Source organism: Ornithorhynchus anatinus, chromosome X5, assembly GCF_004115215.2.
Source record: "Ornithorhynchus anatinus isolate Pmale09 chromosome X5, mOrnAna1.pri.v4, whole genome shotgun sequence".
NCBI classification, from domain to species: domain Eukaryota; kingdom Metazoa; phylum Chordata; class Mammalia; order Monotremata; family Ornithorhynchidae; genus Ornithorhynchus; species Ornithorhynchus anatinus.
Window position 1 is genome coordinate 62,979,758 of NC_041753.1, and position 20,496 is coordinate 63,000,253.

At 46.2% G+C, this 20,496-nt stretch overlaps 1 protein-coding gene across 4 annotated transcripts in view; it reads right to left on the reverse strand.

Annotated features, from left to right (window-relative positions):
- Window positions 1-223: 223 nt before the first annotated feature.
- LOC100080691 (guanine nucleotide-binding protein G(q) subunit alpha) overlaps window positions 224-20,496 on the reverse strand; it is a 318,304-nt gene continuing 298,031 nt past the window's right edge. For 2 of the 4 annotated variants that reach the window (XM_029055447.1, XM_029055446.1), the window contains exons 7-8: window positions 18,690-18,843; window positions 224-3,388 (exon numbers count right to left, since the gene is read on the reverse strand). In XM_029055447.1, coding sequence (XP_028911280.1) covers window positions 3,198-3,388; window positions 18,690-18,843 — 345 coding nt within the window. In that variant the 3' untranslated portion in view covers window positions 224-3,197. Of the gene's footprint in view, window positions 3,389-6,345; window positions 6,503-15,110; window positions 15,211-18,689; window positions 18,844-20,496 lie in introns of those variants that run through there. The other 2 variants (XR_003756001.1, XM_029055449.2) reach the window with 2 other exon arrangements.

Below are 20,496 nucleotides of genomic sequence, written 5' to 3' on the forward strand. Positions count from 1 at the left end.
GAAGTGTATTTTTCTAAAACATGCTCAAGTCATTTCAACAATCTGCCACAGGCCCCACTTACCCATAGCACAGCAAAGTACTCCAGTGACACACTCTGAATTTTTTGCAATCACAATAGAACTATAAAGCATGAGTAAACTTCTGTTTGTTTTTATACAAAACTGAAAAGAGTCCCTCCCCACCCCCCTCCCCCACTTCTCCTTTGCCCCTCCCCCCACCCAATCCCTTCAAAAAAAAACAAACCAAAACAAAACAAACAAACCAAGAAAAATCCTTTAGATTCAGTTGACTCTTTTGGACACAGTTCCACTTCTATCACTGTAGCTAGGGTGATCCATTTATTCCCTTCTGAAGAGAAGGGCTGTTATCATGCACCCTAGGATGAACAGTGAAGCCCCAACTTCAACTGTGCAGAGCAAAACCCATTCTGGTTTGATAGTGCCAAATAGAACAAGCTTTCCATCTTAGAACTTTGGGGTTTCTTAATGGCCTACATCTACTACAGCTTTATTAAATAGAATAACTCAATTCCCTAGAATTGTAACACTTGCGATGAGGTTTGAGTTTAATTCAGAAAGTATCTGAAAGCCTACAGATACTGTTTCAATTTTCCAATGCCCCAAATTTAACATCATATTTTTGGGGAAGCAGTGGTGTAGCGCCATTAAGGCATTTCTTTAACGGATCACGATAGCTTTTCAAACCACCTTCAATAGAGACCACCAGAGAGGTAATACTAAATTGGGCAGTGGCCAAATAAGATTTCAATTGACAGAAAAGCCCAAATTCCAACTCAACATCATATGGCAAAAGTTCTACAAAGGTGGTTTCCATATTTGTATCAAAGCTCTGAACTTATGCATTTTACTGTGAAATCGCCTCTGGGACTTTTTATCAGTATACCTCTTCTCAGGAATGTGCAAATGATCTTGTACAGCACGATGCTAGTACCGCTCTGTATGATAGTAAGGTTTTTTTTCTTCCTTTCTAAATGGAAAAAAATATCCCCAGTCAGAAATAAACTGACAAAATTTACATTCTCCTCTCTTAAAAAAGTAAATAAAATAACATTATTCAAAATGTGAATTAGCTATAAGACATACAATACAATTACATAGATACATATCAATACAGCACATTCAATCTGCCAAAAAATTAATGATTACAAAGCCAATATGGATGCTGCCATATATATAGAGAGATGTATGTACAATGATTATAGCATTCATAATTGCACTAGACCTACAACCAGTATTTTTGTTTGTCGTCGTTGTTGTTGTTTTTACTTTAAATTACAGGTGTTTTCTGAGGGAGCAAAAATATAGCTTTCGTTGTTTTAGGCTGGGAGAGTTAAAGATGATATCATTATATTTATACTTATTAACTTTGGTACTTAACTAATAAGCCAATAATTTTCCCTCTCCCTTTACTGCTCCGACAGCGATTTCTACGCACGTTCACTCTGGTGCCAGAACAGTGTGGCAGTTAATCAGACCAGAGTTGTGGCTGAACTCTGACTTGCCTATAGCTTGCTAACAATCACGAGACAGCCTTTGTTTTTGTTTTTTTTAAAATCATCTTTCTAGCCAAGCTGCTTAGTAGAGGCTCATCAATTCGTGTGCCTTTTTTTAATTTGTTAAAAAAATTGCACGTTAGAGTTCCAAAGTTTTCTTTTAACAGGCTCGATTACATAAATAAATCTTCAATAGAACACTGTGAGGCTACTTTAATGTTAAGTCCATTAATCCTCCTCAAATTCTTTAACAAGTAACCATATCAAGAAAGGTTCCTGAATGTGGTAAGTCATCAGTAACTTTATATCCTACAACTAAAAGGTGCCATTATAATACTACAAAAAATGTCTTCTGCAGTCTTACTCCACCTTGGAAATTATTAGGGTAGAGTCAAACCATCTTTAAGTCAGAAAACTATGAGCAGATGTCCCCATGCACCTAACAGCACATTCACACTTGCTGCTGGGTTTTGGCTTTGAAAATGGAACACTTCCTTAAGGGGAAAGAGAAAAGGGAGCCATGTTAACTGGTGGTGGCTAGAATCCTTGAATCTACTTATTAATTGGCAGCTGTTTACTCAGGCTGAGTCCCAATCGGTCAGTTTGAGCTTTTCAATTTCCACAGAGTCTTGTATTTTACAAAATCAGTTTCCATTTTTTTTCCTTTTCTTTTTTGTAATTGATAGCCAATTTGGCAAACATAAATGTTCTTTACAACATAAAAATCATTTTTAAATTATGGATACAACCCTAAGGCATAACAAGAAAAGGATTGAGGGGGAGAGAACAAGGTTCCAGGCTGCAGCCGCTGGGGGAATGTAGTGTCTGCTGACATTTTTGTTTGGCATCTGCAATTAAAAAAAATATATATATTATGTGTGTGTGTGTATATCTATCTATGAATACAGATAAATAGATAGATATTAAATGGCACATGGCATTTCAACGTAAGGTCACCCTTTTGGGTCTTCTGCAATTGTGTTACTGTCTTCCGTGCATTTCTCTTAATCGCCAAGTTATGGCTGAAGGTAAAATTCTACCGAAATGCCACTTTGTTGTTTGATGAGCATTCAGTGTCCTAGGCCAGTGTGAGAAAGACAGTATCAAAAACCAGGCATATTTTAAACTGGGCCAGTGACTTCTTGAAAAAAAAAATCACAGTATCGATACTTTTGATTCTTCGGGAAAAAGTACATACTGTGGAATTAGGTTGACTGATGACGGCTTAAATCTAGTGCCATTTTCCTGATTGTATCACTCAAGAGGAAAACCGTTTGCTGAGGAATGCAACTTGGAAAAAGAAGACTATTGCAACCTCTGAAAACTCAAGAGGAAAGAGAGGGTCAGGAAAAGGAGAAACCAGCTTCATTTTGCCTCAATAGCAAAACCCTCCGAATCTTTGGGAGTACACGACTGAAAATTGAAAACACATTGTGCCACAAGGTTTTGCCTCAAAAAAATGAGGAAATGTGCTGTGAATGTACTTCAGCATCTTTTGTTTTTCCTCCATATAGTTTAAATAAAATCAAAATATTTACTACAAGCCCTGTGGACAAACTCACACAGAGCCCAGGACAGCAATAAATTAGTATTATGCAAATTGTTTTCACAGATAATATAGTCCCTCTTGTAAGTCTTCAATCGCCCGACGGGGTGGGGCAGGGTGGGTCTCCCTCAACATGGTTAGACCAGGTTGTACTCCTTCAGATTTAACTGAAGGATGGTGTCCTTGACAGCTGCAAAGACGAAACGGATGTTTTCGGTATCTGTGGCGCACGTGAAGTGGGAGTAGATGATTTTGTCACTGTCTGGATTCAGGTCGACGAACATCTTCAGGATGAATTCTCGGGCAGCTTGTGCATCCCTCTGGGGACCTGGGAGGAACGGAGGGAAGTAAGCATTTAGATCTAGCTGACTGACCGAGCTGTTCATCGATTAGTACTCCCTGGAACAGCTTCCAAAAGGCCCTTTGGCGCTCCTTGCTTACACCTGTTTCCTGTGTTTCTACTCCTATCTCTCCGGCTGAAATTGGCTCATTAGGTTTGGGCCCAGCTTTGTGCCTTCCTAATCCTAGAAGCCCAAATTGCTCCAAGAAACAGCTCTTTCTCTGCGGGGGCCTCTTAGCTGCGGCGGCATTCCTCAAATATGACCTAGGGGTCTCATTTCATCCAGTCATCTTTCTCCACAATCTTGCTCTGCAGGCAGTTGCTGTCTGGTTGAGACCCCACCTGCCTCATTTTTCTTACTGTACCTTGGATTTTGTTGAAGACCAATGAAATCAGCACACACTTGCTTCTCCTTGATCAGCCAGATGTGTCCAGAGAAAGGACCCAAGATGGGTCTTTTCAGATTGGGACACCAAATGTTCTGTCTGCCTGATTTTTTTTCCCTCTGGCCACCACCAGGGAAATGCTCCGAGTCTTCCGTTTGACTTTTCTGAACCCAGAGCCTCTTCTGTGACTTAAAGTCTTCATGATATCATTTTAGTCAAAACGTACGCAAAGGCTGTTTCTACCTACCCTGGCTGAGAGAAGGGAAATGGAAGCTTTCCACATTGATATGGTGAATCTTTTCTCAAACTGCAGCCCACCTTGGCTACCAGATGGACGTTCAGAGAATGAAGAAAGCACCACGACGGTGCTCTCCATTACTGGCAGAGTCTCTGGAGAACACTGCTCTGTAAACACGACTACCAGCAAATTATTCACCATCTCAATGTTGCCCTGAGTCCTGTTGATTACATCGTTAGAATTCAGAGAACGAGGTGGGGAAAAGTCAAAGTAAAATTCTCCACCTGGTATTATGACCAGTGGGAAAAGCCATAGGTTTCTCTGTAGTCTCTTCACTTCAGCTAGTATAAAAATTCTGGTAGTCAATTCTGAACCCTACTTTCCCACTTCTTTCCCCAGATTGGTTTAGCAGAGTGCCTCCGAACTGGATGAATTTCACGCACACCGAATTTACGTGAAGGGTGAACCGCCTCTGTTCTCGACACTCCAAGTTCATCACACAGTGCTTCCATCAATCCACTCAGTTGAGCACTTCAAAAAAAATAGAACTCCAAAACCTTTTTCACACTGAGAAGAAAAGTCTTCTCTGTTTGCCTAGAGTCTCTCATTTCAAATCTTTCCAGTTTCAGAGGATTTCTTCGAGTCTGGCTTGAGAATTTTTCCTTCGCTAGGACTAGAGCTCTGTGATATCTGAAGCTGAGCGTTAGAGCGATTTTGGAACTATTTATCTACAAAAGGGGGAAAAAACCCTGGAAGAGGCTCATGGAGCTTTATTCGGGCTGGAAAAAAAATCACCTTTCCATAATTTCAAAATAGCTGGATAAGAGATTTCCCTCCAACTCTCCTAATGGCCTGATCGATCCTGGAGTTAGACAGCCTGAAAATCAGTCCCTTGGTCTTTTGAGTTTTGTGAGGGGCACCCATGTGAATGTAAGCGTGTGTGTGTGTAAATGCCCAGGGAGTGGGATTTGCTCATCTCAATTCCTCCCAGTTAATTAGCAGGCCTGTAATCGGCTTCCATTATTAAACAGCCGAGAACGGCTCAGAGGATTAGCCTTTTGGGAATCTCACTTTATTATGTATTGATTACTAATCATTTGTCGAGGGCCAAAAATACACAAAGGACTGCTCGGAGCCAGCAGCAGGGGTGGGACTGGATTCCCCCCCCGCCCCTCCCACTCCCGGCATTTGGGCTGGGACTCTGGAGAGAGCCAGACCCTCTCCAGTGCCCAGTCTGGCCATCACGGGACCCGCTGACAGAGAGGGGAGCAGCCATCCTCTAGCACCAAGGGGCCAGGGGGAGCGGTCTCGTCATGGCCACTTTAGCACGAGAAGCCACGAGAGAAGGAGGAGCAGCAACAGGTGGCAAGAGGGGACGCAACTGCCCGTTCATTCACTAGTATTTATTGAGCCCCTACAGCGTGCAGAGCACTGAACTAGGAGGAGCTTGGAACATCCAACCGAAGGAAGAGACACGGTTCCTGCCCTGGAGGAGCTTACAATCCTGTCGGTCCTCTCCGCTTCGTGCTCCCTCTCCCCCGGGCCAGGTGCCTGGGCCTGGGGGTGAGGCTTCCCACTCGCCACGGTCAGGCCAGCTTGGGATGCCCCGATGGGGCAGTCCGGTTCCTCAGCTGGGCGGCTGCCCCTGAGCGGTAAGGGGGTGGAGGAGGGCGTCGGCTGGGTGGCACTGCCCACCCCCCACTTCTTCCTGCCTCCCGCAGGCACCCCAAAGCACACATCCCAGCTTTACCCCGTTCTGCTCCCCTGGAAAGTGGGAGCCGCCGTCGGGCAGGAGGCAGAAGGAGTGGGGTCCCTCGGGAGGAGTGTGGGTGGGAGGCGGGGAGATGGGAAGAGAGTTCCCTGACGCTGTTGGGTGAAGCATGGTCCGCGCGACACGTGCTTGCCCGGCAAGGGAAGGACCAACCCCGTCCCGCCCCAGGCCGGGGGGCGGAGACGAGGCGGCCGTCATCCCTTCCCAGGGCTCCTCCCAATCCCACCCTGGTCCGGCTCTGGCCGGGGCGGGGGGCAGGGCCGCAAACGGGGAAGGGGCGGGAGGGTGGCAGTGACGGTGGCCACTTAACCTTACAGACTTTTTCAAGTTCCGAAAAAACAAAAAAAAAGGAAAAAGCCCGGCCGGTTGGGGGGGCTAGGCCTGCCTGGCAGCGGGGCTGGGTGGCGGGGCGGGGGCATCGGAAAGGACGGGAGTCTGCTGGAGGGAGGGTTGGGGGGGGCGGTGGGGAAGCCGGGCCAGCGGCTCCTAGAGTGGGGAGGGCAGGGCAAGGGGATGCGGGGCGGGGAAGGGGAGGGGATGACGTACTTACCTGCCGAACCCGCAAACGCGGAAAGCCGAGCTCAAATCACTTCAACACGAAGTGATTTCCGCCAGGCTGTCGTGGAACCGGGCAGGGCTACTGATCGGGCCCGGGCAGAAGTGAGACATGTAGCTAGGTGTGGGTATTCAAATTCAAATTAAACAATCTGGGGAGGAAGAGCAGGAAGATGGGGCACAGGACTGAGTCTGAGCCAAACAATCAACATTAAAAAAAAAAAAATCAAACTGCAAGCGAGGAGAGATAGCATCTTTGACTTAAGATTCCCTTTTTTATTCTATTTGCAAAGCATCTCGCGTCAAGCAGGCAATGACTTCAAAGAAGATAGGGGTGGGGCTAAAAGGGTCCGAGAAAAACAACCAATCCGATACATCATGGGGCCAAACCGAGGAGGAAAACATTAACTTTTCTGGCACACTCGACCAATTAATCGATAGTATTTATTGAGCGCCTACTGTGTGCAGAGCACTGTACTAAGCGCTTGGGAGAGTACAATTGAGCAAAAGACAAGGCCCCTGCCCCCAAGGAGCTTACAATCTAAGCGGGGGGGGGGGAGAGACTGCCATTCAACAAATAGGAGGAGGAGGAGAGAGAAACAACGCTACAGCTGCTCTTGGCAAGAGAATAGAAGGATACATAGATGTAAGTTAATACTACGGGCAATGTACCTAAGTGCTAAAGAAAGGTGAATAAACCTACGGGTTAAGGGCCGTTATTGGGCGGAAGCGACCCGGAGAGGTGGGGAATACCTGGCAGTTGAGTCAGGGAATGCCCCCCGGAGAAGGAGGGATTTCAGGAGGACTCTGAAGATGGGGTGAGCTGTGTTCTGGCAGATAGGGAGATAGAGTTTTGGGCAGGAGGGTGGGCATGAGCAATGGAACAGAAGTGGGAGAGTCAAGAACGAGGCACGGTCAGGTTAGTTTGGGAGCAACAGAAAGTGTCAGTGGGAGAATAATGGATACGGAGGAGAGAGAAAGAGCTGATGGCGTGCCTTAAAGCCAGTTGCCAGGAGTTCTTCCTTGCTGCAGAGAGGAATGGGTATCATCAGAGGTTGTTGAAGAGTTGGCAGACTTGTCCGAGACAACAGAGTGAAATATGGCCTGGAGAAGGGAGACCAGTGAGGAGGCTGAGGTGGCAGTCGAGCTGGGATGTGACAAGCGCCTCGACCAGCGAGGTGGTCGTTTAGATGGACAGTTTGGGGTTATATCCTGGAAGCGTTTTGGAGGAAAAACCGACAGGACTAAGCGACAGACTGAATATGAGTTGAAAGAGAGAAAGCACGTGACAAGTGGGGGCTAGTAAAGTAGATTTAGGTCTCATCCACATGAGGTAGTAGCTGAAGCTATAGGAGCAGGTAAGCTCCCTACGGGAGTGAAGACAAAGTGAGAAGACTAGGGGATCCAGAGCACAGCCTTGAAGGCTATCCAAATGTAGTGGGGGAGCGACAAAAGAAGAACCAGCGAAAGAGACTGAATAGGTAGGAGTGGTCTGAGAAATAGGAGTCAGTAAGTCGGTCAGTCAATCGTATTTATGGAGCCTTAACTGTGTTGCAGAGCTTGGGAGAGTACAATATAACAGTATAACAGACACATTCCCTGCCCACAGTGAGCTCACAGTCTAGAGGGGGAGACACACGTTAGTATAAATAAATAAAATTAAAGCTATGTACATAAGTGCTGTGGGGCTGGAATAATAATAACAACGATTGTGGTATTTGTTAAGCGTTTACTATGTGTCAAGCACTTTTCTAGGTGCTGGGGTAGATACAAGGTGATCAGGTTGGACACAGTCCCTGCCCCACATGGGGCTCACAGTCTCAATCCCCATTTTACAGATGAGGTAACTGGGGCACAGATAAATTAAGTGACTTGCCCCAGGTCACACAGCAGACACGTGGCAAAGCCGGGATTAGAACCCATGTACTCTGACACCCAAGCCCGTGCTCTTTCCCCTAGACCCTGCTCCTTGAGTGAGTTGTCTAAGCCTGATGTCTCAAATTCCTCTCTTCCAATTCTCTCCTTGACCCCCTCCAATCTGGCTTCCGTCCCCTTCACTCCACAGAAACCGCCCTTTCAAAGGTCACCAGTGATCTCCTTCTTGCCAAATCCAACAGCCTCTACTCCATCCTAATCCTCCTTGACCTCTCAGCTGCCTTTGACACTGTGGACCCACCCCTTTTCCTGGAAACAAAACGTTATCTAACCTTGGCTTCACTCACTTGGTCCTCTCCTGGTTCCCCTCTCATCTCTCTGGCCGTTCATTCTCAGTCTCCTTGGCGGGCTCCTCCTCTGCCTCCCACCCCTTAATGGTGGGGTCCCTCAAGGTTCAGTTCTGGGTCCCCTTCTCTTCTCCATCTACACCCAGTCCCTTGGAGAACTCATTCGCTCCCACGACTTCGACTACCACCTCTACGCGGATGATACACAAATCTACATCTCCAGCCCTGATCTGTCCCCCGCTCTCCAGTCTCGCATCTCCTCCTGCTTTCAAGACATCTCGTGCCCCTTGTCAGCTGTGTGATTGGGGGCAAGTCACTTCACTTCTCTGTGCCTCAGTGACCTCATCTGTAAAATGGGGATGAAGACTGTGAGCCTCACGTGGGACAACCTGATGACCCTGTCTCTACCCCAGCGCTTAGAACAGTGCTCTGCACATAGTAAGCACTTAACAAATACCAACATTATTATTATTATTACTTGGATGCCCTCCCGTTACCTCAAACTTAACATGTCCAAAACAGAGCTCCTTATCTACTCAACCAAACCCTGTCCTCCCCCTGACTTTCCCATCACTGTGGACGGTACCACCATCTTTCCTGCTCACAAGGCCGTAACCTTGATGTCATCCTTGACTCCTCTCTGTCATTCAACCCACACATTCAATCCATCACTAAATCCCGTCGGTCCCATCTTCATGGCGTCACTAAAATCCGCCCTTTCCTCTCCATCCAAACTGCTACCACATTAATTCAATCACTCATCCTATCCCCCTGGATTACTGCCTCAGCCTCCTTGCTGACCCCTTAGCCTCCTGTCTCTCCCCACTCCAGTTCCTCAAACTCCTGTCTCTCCACTATCCAGTTCCTCAAAAAACTCCCGTGGTTGCCCATCCACCTCTGCATCAAACAAAAACTTCTCACCATTGGCTTTCACCACTGGCTTTAAAGCACTCCACCACCTTGCCCCCTCCTACCTCACCTCACTTCTCTCTGTCTACAACCCAGCCCACACACTTCGCTCCTCTAGTACTAACCTTCTCACTGGTTCTCGATCTCGCCTGTCTCACGGCTAACCCCTAGCCCCTGTCCCACCTCTGGCCTGGAATCCCCTCCCTCCTCAAATCCGATGGACAATTACTTTCCCCCGCTTCAAAGCCTTATTGAAGGCACATCTCCTCCAAGAGGCCTTCCCAGACTAAGCTCCACTTTTCCTCATCTCTCACCCCCTTCTGTGTCACCCTGACTCACTTCCTTTGCTCTTCCCCCCTCCAGCCCCATAGCAATTATGCACATATCTGTCATTTTATTTGTATTGTTGTCTCCCCGCCTCTAGACTGTAGGCTCGTTCTGGGCAGGGAATGTGATTGTTTATTGTTGAACTGTACTCTCCCAAGCGCTTTGTACAGTGCTGTGCACACAGTAAGTTCTCAATAAATATGACTGAGTGAATGAATGAATAAGTGAGTAAGTCAAGGCAGCGCAGAAGGAAGTGGGAGAAGAGGAAAGGAGGGCTTAATCTGGGAAGGCCTCTCGGAGGAGATGTGCCTTCAATAAGGCTTTGAAGATGGGGAGAGTAATTTTCTGTCGGATTTGAGGAGGGAGGGCATTCCAGGCCAGAGGCAGGACGTGGGTGAGAGGTAGGTGGCGAGATAGACGAGATCGAGGTACAGTGAGAAGGTTGGCATTAGAGGAGTGAAATGTGCAGGCTGGGGATGTAGTAGGAGAAGAACGAGGAGACTTGGGTGCATAAAACCAAGATGGTAAAGAGTGTTGATGATGGCCAAGGGGTCAAGGTGGATTAGGATAGAGTAGAGCCCACTAGATTGTTCGAGGTGCTAGCCCAGTTGCGATGGGTCAAGAGGGAAGGTAGGGGAGAGGAAGTGAAGGCAGCAGGTAGATACAACCTGTTTGAGGAGCTTGAACAGGAATGGAAGCAAGGAGTTGAAGCGATAGCTGGGTGGTACAGTGAAATCCAAAGCAGGATTTTTTGGGTTTTTTTAATAGGATAGGGGAGACTTGTACGTGTTTGAAGGAGCCATCGGAAGGGGAAAAGTTGAAGACGGCGGGTAAGGAGGGAAAAAGGGTGACAGCAGTAGTTTTTAGAAGGTGTGGGAGGATTGGGTCAGAGGAACAGGCAATCCTTGAAAATGTGTTATAGACAAGGTGGCCATCTTTAACTGGAAGCGATGCAAGTGAAACAGAGCATTTAGGAATTTAAGAGATGTGTGGCAGAGCTGTGACTTTGGCTACACTTTGAGGCAGAACATGCTATGCCCAATGAACCTGCCCCTCCTTCCCCAAACCCATGGCGCTGGCATGGCTTTTCTTCTCTACTTCATGCCGGCCCACAGCTTCCCCTACGCTGAATCCCTCCCCCAGCCAGGCCAGCCACCCCAGCACCTGTACTCAGCTATCTTTATTCAGTGAAAGATAACGGCCCCACTGCTGCCACACCTTTATCCTTCCCTCGTCCGGGTGGGCAGGGCCAGACCCGGGGGTGGGGAGGGGGTGTTTGATTAGGGGAGGATAAGCATCAGCAGCATGGGAGGAGGCCTCTAGGAGGGGACATTAGGATGGTGACCCTCACCTGATTCCTTCAAGCTTACTGCTGCCACTGACAGGGGCCAAATACTGGCTTGGTTGGACAACTGATCTTCACTAGCAAGGACATTGCTAATGGTCTCCTGTTCTTATGCTCATAGCCTAGAGAATAGTTTTTCTTATACTGGATTTTTTTTCTGTGCCCTAAATTTAACCAGATGGAATTATTTTTAAATATCATCCTAACCAACCTTTTGAAATGATGGATGTCTCTTTTAATGGGAAATCTGCATTTCATCATAAAGATGGAACACAACGTCCCTGGCTTAGCCGTTCTCCAGAGAAGCAGGCTCTTTGGGTACAGTATGCTTTAGAAACAGATTACTGCACATTTATTTCCCTCGCAGAGAGGGGAGCAACCTACACTAACACTGTTCTGCGGGCAACTGAAAAGAAACTAGTAAGCACCACTAAACTCCCAATTTCCAATGAGGGGTCCATCAGAGCAAGATATGAAACCATATCCATTAACTGATGAAACTGAAGGTGTTTGCAAAGAAGACTTGAGGAATGACGGAGCTAAAGTCAAAGGAAGTTTAGGCAATGAAGCAACATGCCTTTGAAGGAGAGGACTTTGAGTGTGAAATGAAGGAAAAAGGGAAGGGATGGAGGATAAGGTGCTCATCTGACTTCTTTGCAAACCAACTACCACAGGATGGAAACACTGGCCCAGAGTGAATCAATCAATCGTATTTATTGAGCACTTACTGTGTGCAGGGCACTGTACTAAGTGCTTAGGAGAGTACAAAATAATATGAGACACATTCTCTGCCCACAATGAGCTAACAGTCTAGAGGGGAGAGAGACATTAATATAAATAAATTACAGATATGTAATAATAATAATAATGTTGGTATTTGTTAAGCGCTTACTATGTGCCGAGCACTGTTCTAAGCGCTGGGGTAGACATAGGGGAATCAGGTTGTCCCACGTGGGGCTCACAATCTTAATCCCCATTTTACAGATGAGGGAACTGAGGCACAGAGAAGTTAAGTGACTTGCCCACAGTCACACAGCCGACAAGTGGCAGAGCTGGGATTCGAACTCATGAGCCCTGACTCTAAAGCCCATGCTCTTTCCACTGAGCCACGCTGCTTCTCCAATGCTTCTCTTATGTACATAAGTGCTGTGGGGCTGGGGGGTGGGGGGCAGTGGTGAACAAAGGGAATAAGTCGGAGCGATGCAGAAAGGAGTGGGAAAAGAGGAAATGAGGGCTTAGTCACGGAAGGCCTCTTGGAGGAGATGTGCCTTCAATGAAACTTTGAAGGTGGGGAAAGTAATTGTCATATATTCATTCATTCAATCATATTTATTGAGCATTTACTGTGTTCAGCGCACTGTACTAAGTGATATGAAAAGGGAGGGCATTCCAGGCCAGAGACTGGACGTGGGTGAGAGGTCAGCAGCGAGATAGATGAGATCAAGGTACAATGAGTAGAGGAGCGAAATGTTCGCGCTGGGTTGGAGTAGGAGAGTAGTGAGGTGAGGCAGGAGGGCTCAAGGTGATTGAATGTCTTAAAGTCAATGGTAAGGAGTTTCTCTTTGGTGTGGAGGTGGATGAGCACCCGCTGGAGGTTCCTGAGGAGAGGGGAAACATGGCCTAAGCATTTTTATAGAAAAATGATCTGGGCAGCAGAGTGAAGTATGGACTGGAGTGGAGAGAGACAGGAGGCAGGGAAGTCAGCAAGGAAGCTGATACAGTAATCAAGGTGGGAGAGGATAAGTGATTGTATTAACATGGCAGCATTTTGGAGGAAAACAAAGGGCAGATATGTTGTGAAGGTTCAACTGACAGGATTTAGTGATGGATTGAATATGTGGGTTGAATGAGAGACAGGAATCAAGGATAACACCTAGGTTATGGGTTCATGAGAGAGGAAGGATGGTGGTGCTCTCTAGGTTGATAGGAAAGTCAATGGGGGAGGAGAAGAGAGGGTTTGGGTGGGAAGATAAGGAATTCTGTTTAGACATGTTAAGGTTGAGGTGATGGCAGGACATCTAAGTAGATGTGTCGAAGGCAGGAAGAAATGAGAGACGGCACAAAGGGAGAGAGATCAGAGCTGAAGATACAGATTTGGGAATCATCCACCTAAAGGTGGAAATTGAAGCCATGTGAATGAATGAATTCTCCAAGGGAGTGGGTGTAGATGGAGAATAGCAGAGGACCCAGAACTGAACCTTGAGGGGCACCCAGAGTTAAGGGGTGGGAGGCAGAGGAGGAGCCCGTGAAAGAGACTGAAAATGAGTGGACATAGAGATAGGAGGAGAATCAGGAGAGGAGAGTGTCAGTGAAGACGAGGTTGAATAATGTTTCCAGGAGAAGGGGGTGGTCAGAGTTGCCATGCCAGTGAAGCTCCAGCATCCGTTTGGCCCAGAGCAGCCTCTTTGCTCCCTCCAGTACTGTAAGAGTGAGGCTTGTAACGTTTTAAACATGGAGACAGCTACAACACTTTGCAACCAAGGACTGTCGCCTGGAACAGGGGCTGAAGGGGGTATTGTTTTAGCAGTTGTTACTGCATTGCATTTAGCATTGTTGAATTCCACTGCTGAATTTGTAATTTACTATTGTCTGTAATCCAGCCTTATTGTTCTGTGTCTTCCCCAATGTAGAGATAGTGTACTCTTTGGGGGACAGAGACAGTGTCTGAGTTAACGACTGCACATTTAGCCCAGGATTTACCACCCTTCTTGGCATATGGTAAGCACTTAATAAATACCCTAACACAGTGAACTATAGCTTTTTCAGCCCAATCCTCCAGGTTACTGGTTCAGGGGACATAGCTAAGCTCCTTCCCCACCAGCCATCTTGGCCTACACCTGCTTCCACTGAATTTCTTGTGAGCACAGCTGGAGGGCGAAATGCTTCCGCAAACACAGTTGGTCCCCCCGAGTCCCCACTTCAACTTGAGGACCTTCTGGATCATCCCCTCTGCCAAGAGGTCGGGGCCACCTCGGAAACCTACGTGGGTACATATGGGTAGCTCCTGAACTGACAAAAGCAGAGCCACCACTGTGTAGTAGTTTCTCTGGCCCCACCTCAAAATGCCATTTTACCCTGGAAAACAAGCACAGCCCCCAGGCTCAAGGCTGAGGGGGTTTCTGATCTTCCCTCTACACCAACCTGCTGCCAGTTTGCAACCCTCCCCTTCCTCTCTGCACTCCAGCAGGGGCAGAAAAGAGCTCATTGACAGCAATGACAACTTAAAGAGATGTATTTGGAATGTTATTAAGCAAGCTGGGCTATTGTCCCCTTGGAATGACACTACTGATGTTTGCTCTGTAATATCAGGATGTGTCATGGAATTTATGGCAAGGGAGTCTGGCCACCATTATTTGGTCACTTGGGCATTTTGAAACTCCACCCACTCTAGAGACGCAGGTCCCCATAGAGGTCAGACTTGACAAGCAACTTGACTTCCTTCTGCAGTCCTTTCCTTCCAAAGCTTCCTGCACAGAGACACTTTCTGCCACTTCTGATCCCATTCAATCCAAGCAGTAGATAAACACTAAAAGAGAAAACCTGATGTGGCTGGGAAAGGATTTGCTTTTAGAGGAATAGTAAAGCACACAAAGAGAAAGGACTAAATGCTTTTGGAGTAAACTCCAAAGGCTGTCTCATAGTACCCCAGGATTTTGATTTCTCTGTCTAAATTTACCCATCTCTAGAAATCTTGTATTTCTACAATACACACACCCAGATATTAATGTCCATCACTAGCTCCAGAACTTTAGTTTACTTATGTTCATATGCCTTGATATGTCACACACATGAAACTAACTTTATTTTACTATTCCATTCAAAGAATATATATTGCAGTAAACTATCTTTAATAGTACTTTTAAAGAATAATTTTGGTGTAAGCTTGTAAGAAGTACAAGTTGATACACAAATCAAGTTCATAAAAGATCAGAAGTTAAGAACATAATGGAAATATTTATTTGTAGCCTGGGTTCTTGCCATTACACTGGTACAATTGCATATGTCAGCATATCTTTTTATGTCCATGTCAGTGTTGCCCACTTTGGAATAAAAAGTCCTAGAAGAGAAGGAATGCACTAATTTAAATGTTTATATATTTGTCCATCTTCCTCGAAGAAACAACTCACAGTAAAATTTGCCTATGGGTATGTATGTGACTGAAAAAAACCAACATGGAACTGGCGGTCCTGCTCGCACTGTGCGTGCACAGATTGTACTCTGCCGTGTTGTCACATTTGTGCTGTTTCACTTTTACCTTTGTCTCACAATCTTCTTGATACTCCTGCTCAAAATGAGCTATTCTTTTCTTGATTGCAGTGTGCCATACTGATTTGTCTGCTGCAGTTGTCTCCCAGTTTTCAGCTGAGAAAGAGTATGGTTTGAGACTTTGTGTTACTGCATCCTTAAAACAATTCCTTCATCCTCTTTGTTTTTCAGTTGTCCCTTTTCAGCACACCATCTAGTAGCTGCTTTGGTAGTAGCTGCTTTGGGTATCTTATTATTGTCCATTCTCTTTTCAAGTCCATCCAGTGAACTGTGCTGAGGTAAGCATAGGTTCAATGCTAGGAGACTGACTGTATGCCAGGACTGTTGATCTCTGTGATCCTTGATGTTGTGTATGGCCTCTGAGTGATGCAGATGGAAGTGCTCATGGATTCGCAGGTGACACTTGTGTGGAGTCCAGGTCTCACAGCCTTCGAGAAGTTTGGACAGCACCTACTGTTTTGTAGACCTTCAGTTTAGTCTGAAGCCTAAAACCCCACTGCTGCCAGTGACAGTTTCTCAAAGATTTGATTTTCTATGCTTGCATCCCTGGCCAGTGTGCTGCCTGGGTAACAGAACACTTTGAGTGGGGCCTAGCTCCACGTTGCCAATAAATTTCCTTGGATTTCCCTGGTGCAGGCTGACAGACTACTTCAGTTTTCTTCAGACTTACTGTCAGTCCTAGGGCCTCGTTGATTCAGTAAAGTGATCTAGAATCAGCCGCATAACTTCTCGAGTGTGTGCCTCTGGGCTGCAGCCAACAGCATACAGCAGTACTTGATTGACTAACTACCTCTAGGACTTTGGATGATGCTCATAGCCTGTCGAACTGGAAAACTCTTTGGGAGAAGTGGAAGCAAATTCTAATGTTTTCGTTTAGGTCCCTTGCTACATCTTCCAGCAAAGCTGCATAGAATAAATTGATTCTACAATGCAGCCCTGCATCACTCCACTGGAGACGAGGAATAGATAATAATAATAATAATGATAATAATAATGTTGGTATTTGTTAAGCGCTTACTATTGTGCAGAGCACTGTTCTAAGCGCTGGGGTAGATACAGGGTCATCAGGTTGTCCCATGTGAGGCTCACAGTTAATCCCCATTTTACAGATGAGGTAACTGAGGCACAGAGAAGTTAAGTGACTTTCCCACAGTCACGCAGCTGACAAGTGGCAGAGCCGGGATTCAAACCCATGACCTCTGACTCCCAAGCCTGGCTCTTTCCACTGAGCCACTCCCAGATCTGACTTAGCCAGACAGGGCCATCGTGAAGGCATCTCAGAATCCTAATGAGGTTCTCAGGGAGTCCAATTTACTAATATATTTCCAGAACTTTGATCTACTGATGGTGTCCAATGCTTTGGTGAGATCTATGAAAACCTCATAGAGGGGCTGGTGCCGCTCCCTGCAGACACATCTGTGGCTAACGAGCTGCAATGGCTTGATCTCTTGTGCCCTGCTGTGGTCTTGAAGCCACGGTGAGATTTCAGGACCGTTTGGTTCATAATATTCTTCAGTAACCAGGTCAGAAAGACTCTCTGCCTAGGATCTTTCAGGCAACTGAGAGTAATGAGGTGCCTCGAGACTCGCCATCATCTGATCTTTTGCCTTCCTTCTTGCAGACAGTGATAACAGATGGGTCTTTGAGATCTTCTGGTATATAAGGGGATCCTTCCATGCCAGTAGATCTTAGTGGGTTTGCCATCGGATCCAGGAATTCTGCCCATTTTCATGGCTCTGACTGCTGAGCTGACTACCTCAGGCATCTTCAATAGTATTTATTGAGCACTTAATTTGTGCAGAGCACTGAACTATGCACTTGAATAATGTGGAGAAGTTCCTGGTTGTGTGGTGGTTTGCGGGACGTGACCCAAACCCCGTGTTTGTCCGAATCAAGAGTGCCACAAGGAGTTGTTGGTGTACTGCTTGCTTTCCTGAAAGTAGAGATCGTTTTTCCGAGTCATTTGCATCAAATCAATTTTGGTGACTTGGCTCAGGGACGTCCAGTATCTTCACCGCTACCTAGTAGACAGCACGGTGGAGAAGTATGCATTTACTACCTAGGGTAGAGACCGTGGTTGGGATTCCTTGTTCCAACAGGGCTGTAGTAACGCTGTTGGAGACCTCCTTCAGATGTCTTCGTTCTCCATAAGTTGGCTTGGGGGTTCGGAAGCCGCTGTTTGATGCAACAGAAGTAGGGTCAGGGTGAGGCTGGGGTGTTTCAGTGATGGTCCATTCGGCACACTCTGCTCCACACCTGGCTGCTGTGATCCATACATCCTTAAGGTCCCTCTGCCCCACTGTGACACAGGCGCTGAGGTACCACTGTTTGGATCACAGCTGCATCCGGCATGTTTTCCGGTTGTCCATCAAAATTTCACTCTCTACTCCATGTCAGCCAGGAGGCTAAGGGCAAGGGAAATACACTTCCCCTGAAGCCCTCCCTTTTCTAGGCCAAGCCAATGGAATGACATGGAGGTTGAAGAGAAAAGGACGGAGATGGTTCACCTTACTTGCTGCCCTCGTGCTGCCTAGTTCGGGATCTGGGTTCGAAGACAGCTTCTTGCAACTTTTGTATCCCCAGACCGCCCTTCAATTCCCCATTCCCCTCCCTGGTAAGAACGCAATGACAAGACCAGTGGAAACACCGACACAACTGCACGCTCTACTCCATGTGAGTCAGGAGGCTAAGAATAGGGGAACCCCGCTTCCCAGAAGCCCCATTTTCCTAGGTCAAGCAACAGGAAGGACATGGAAGTTTGATTGCACTCATTATATTGTAAGCTCCTTTAGGACAGGGACCATGCTTTCTTCTTCCTATGTAACTCCCCATTGTGCCCATTAGTCCTCTGCACTCAATAAAGAGCTCAATAAATACTGCTACCTGAAAATGACTGAATTTCTGGAAATTGCAATGACAAAGCATCATTGAAGAGCCATAAGGACATTCATCAAATTATATTTCCTACTTGAGTACTTTTCTCCCCTCTATTCTCCAGGTGATTTAATTTTTTTTTTAATGTGACTTTTTCTAGACCTTTCAGTTTCATTAGAACTATAGGTTTTCTAACATTATTAGTAGGCATGCAATTACCACAAGAGGGAAAATAATCATTGCTAATCAGTGCATTATAAAACAAGTTTCCAGAGGCAATGATAGCATTCAGCACATTGTACTGGAATACCTGGGAAACTCTCCCTCGTATCATCACCGTACTGCAAAAGGTCTCTTTAAACTAGAGGGTTGCCTCTGAAATGTGGAGTAACTTACCATCATATTCTGGGAAATAATCAACTAGATGGGAGTACATAATTTTCTCCTCTAGAAGATCCTTCTTGTTTAAGAACAGAATCACTGAAGAGTTCTGGAACCAGGGGTATGTGATAATTGTCCTAAACAGCGCTTTGCTTTCCTCCATTCGATTCTGGAATGAAATTTAAAAAGAAAGAGCAAGTTAGATGATTGCCAAATCTGTGAACTCTGATTTTTAAGACCAACAATTCTATCCTCTGTACCCAGTTTATTTAGCCAAAAACTTTTACAGCTTCAATCAGAATGTATTTGCTAGTGAAATGTGGATGTTGTTTCCGTTATCCAAACTCAGAGGCTCACATGCAGAAAGAAATCATCAAAGAAATAGCACCGCAAAGGAGCTCCAAGGCTGCAATACAAAATGGCCTAGCTCTAATATTTAGATCAATAGTTAGCCCATTGGCATCAACATCTGCCACTGGAAAACTAGTCTGCTCAAATCAAAAAGTGCTGCAGCTTACTTAAGGACCGAGTGCTGGGCAATCTTACTTTATTTGATACAGTACATTCAAACTTAATCATATTTATTGAGCACCTACTGTGGGCCAAGCACTGTACTAAGTGCCTGAGAGAATACAATAGGATTTGTAGATATGTTCCCTGCCCTCAAGGAATTTACAATCCAGCAGGTGGAGACAGACAATAAAATCAATGACAGGGAAGAGCAAAGAAATAGAGCATATAAATTGTGCACAAAGGTGCTATGGGAGGGTTGTGGCGGTGGAGGGGGGTGGGCTGTGGAGCTGGGAAGGGCTAAAGCGGCAGCTGGGGGATATAAAGTGGATGATGGGAGATTAATCGGGGAAGGCCTCATGGAGGAATTGTAATTTCAGAAGGGCTTTGAAGATGGAAAGACCTGTGGTCTATTGCATATGAAGAGGGAGGGAGTTCCAGGTAGGGAGAAGGGCATGAGCAAGAGGTTGGTAGTAGGAGAGACAGGAACAAGTCACAGTGAGTAGATAAATCAACTAAGTAATGAAGAGTGCGAGCTGAGGTGTAGTGGGAGAAGAGAGTGGTTAAGCAGCAGGGAGAGAGGGAGCTGACTGAATGCTGAAAAAACCAACAGTCAGGAATTTCTGCTTGTTGCCGAGAGGAATGGGCAACCAATCATTGGTGGATTATGAGGAGTGGGGAGGTGTGTGAAGAAAAGACATTTTAGAAAAACGATCCAGGCAGCAGAGTGAAGTGTGGACTAGAGAGGGGAGAGGCTGGAGCCAGGGAGGTCAGCAAGAAGGCTGATGCAATAGTTAAACAGGATAATACAAGTGTCCAAGCCATCTTGGCGACTGTTGAGATGGAGAGGAAGGGATGGATCCTCACAATTTTGTGGAGGAAGAAATGATAGAACTTGATGACAGACTGAATATAGGCGTTTAAAAAAAGGTAGGAGTCAGTCAAGGATAATGCCAAGGTTGTGGACTTGAGAGATGGGGAAGATGGTGGTGTTGCCAACCGTGAAGGGAAAGTTAGGTGGAGGAGAGGATTTGTGGGAAGGGGGGTGGGAGGGATGGGGGGAAGATGAGGAGTTACGTCTTAGAAATATGGAGTTGGAGGTGACGGCAGGACATCCGAAGTAGAGAGGTCCCGCTGGCAGAAGAAATGTGAGATTGCAGAGAATTAACCAATGAAAACACAGGAACAGCTTAATTTCCTGGGAAATGTATATTTTTCTCAAGGGAAGTACAAAGGAAATCCAGATTATATTACACTCGATGCCCCTTATTTACTATTTGCCAGTCCCTGAACAGCAAATGCTAGAGAGCAG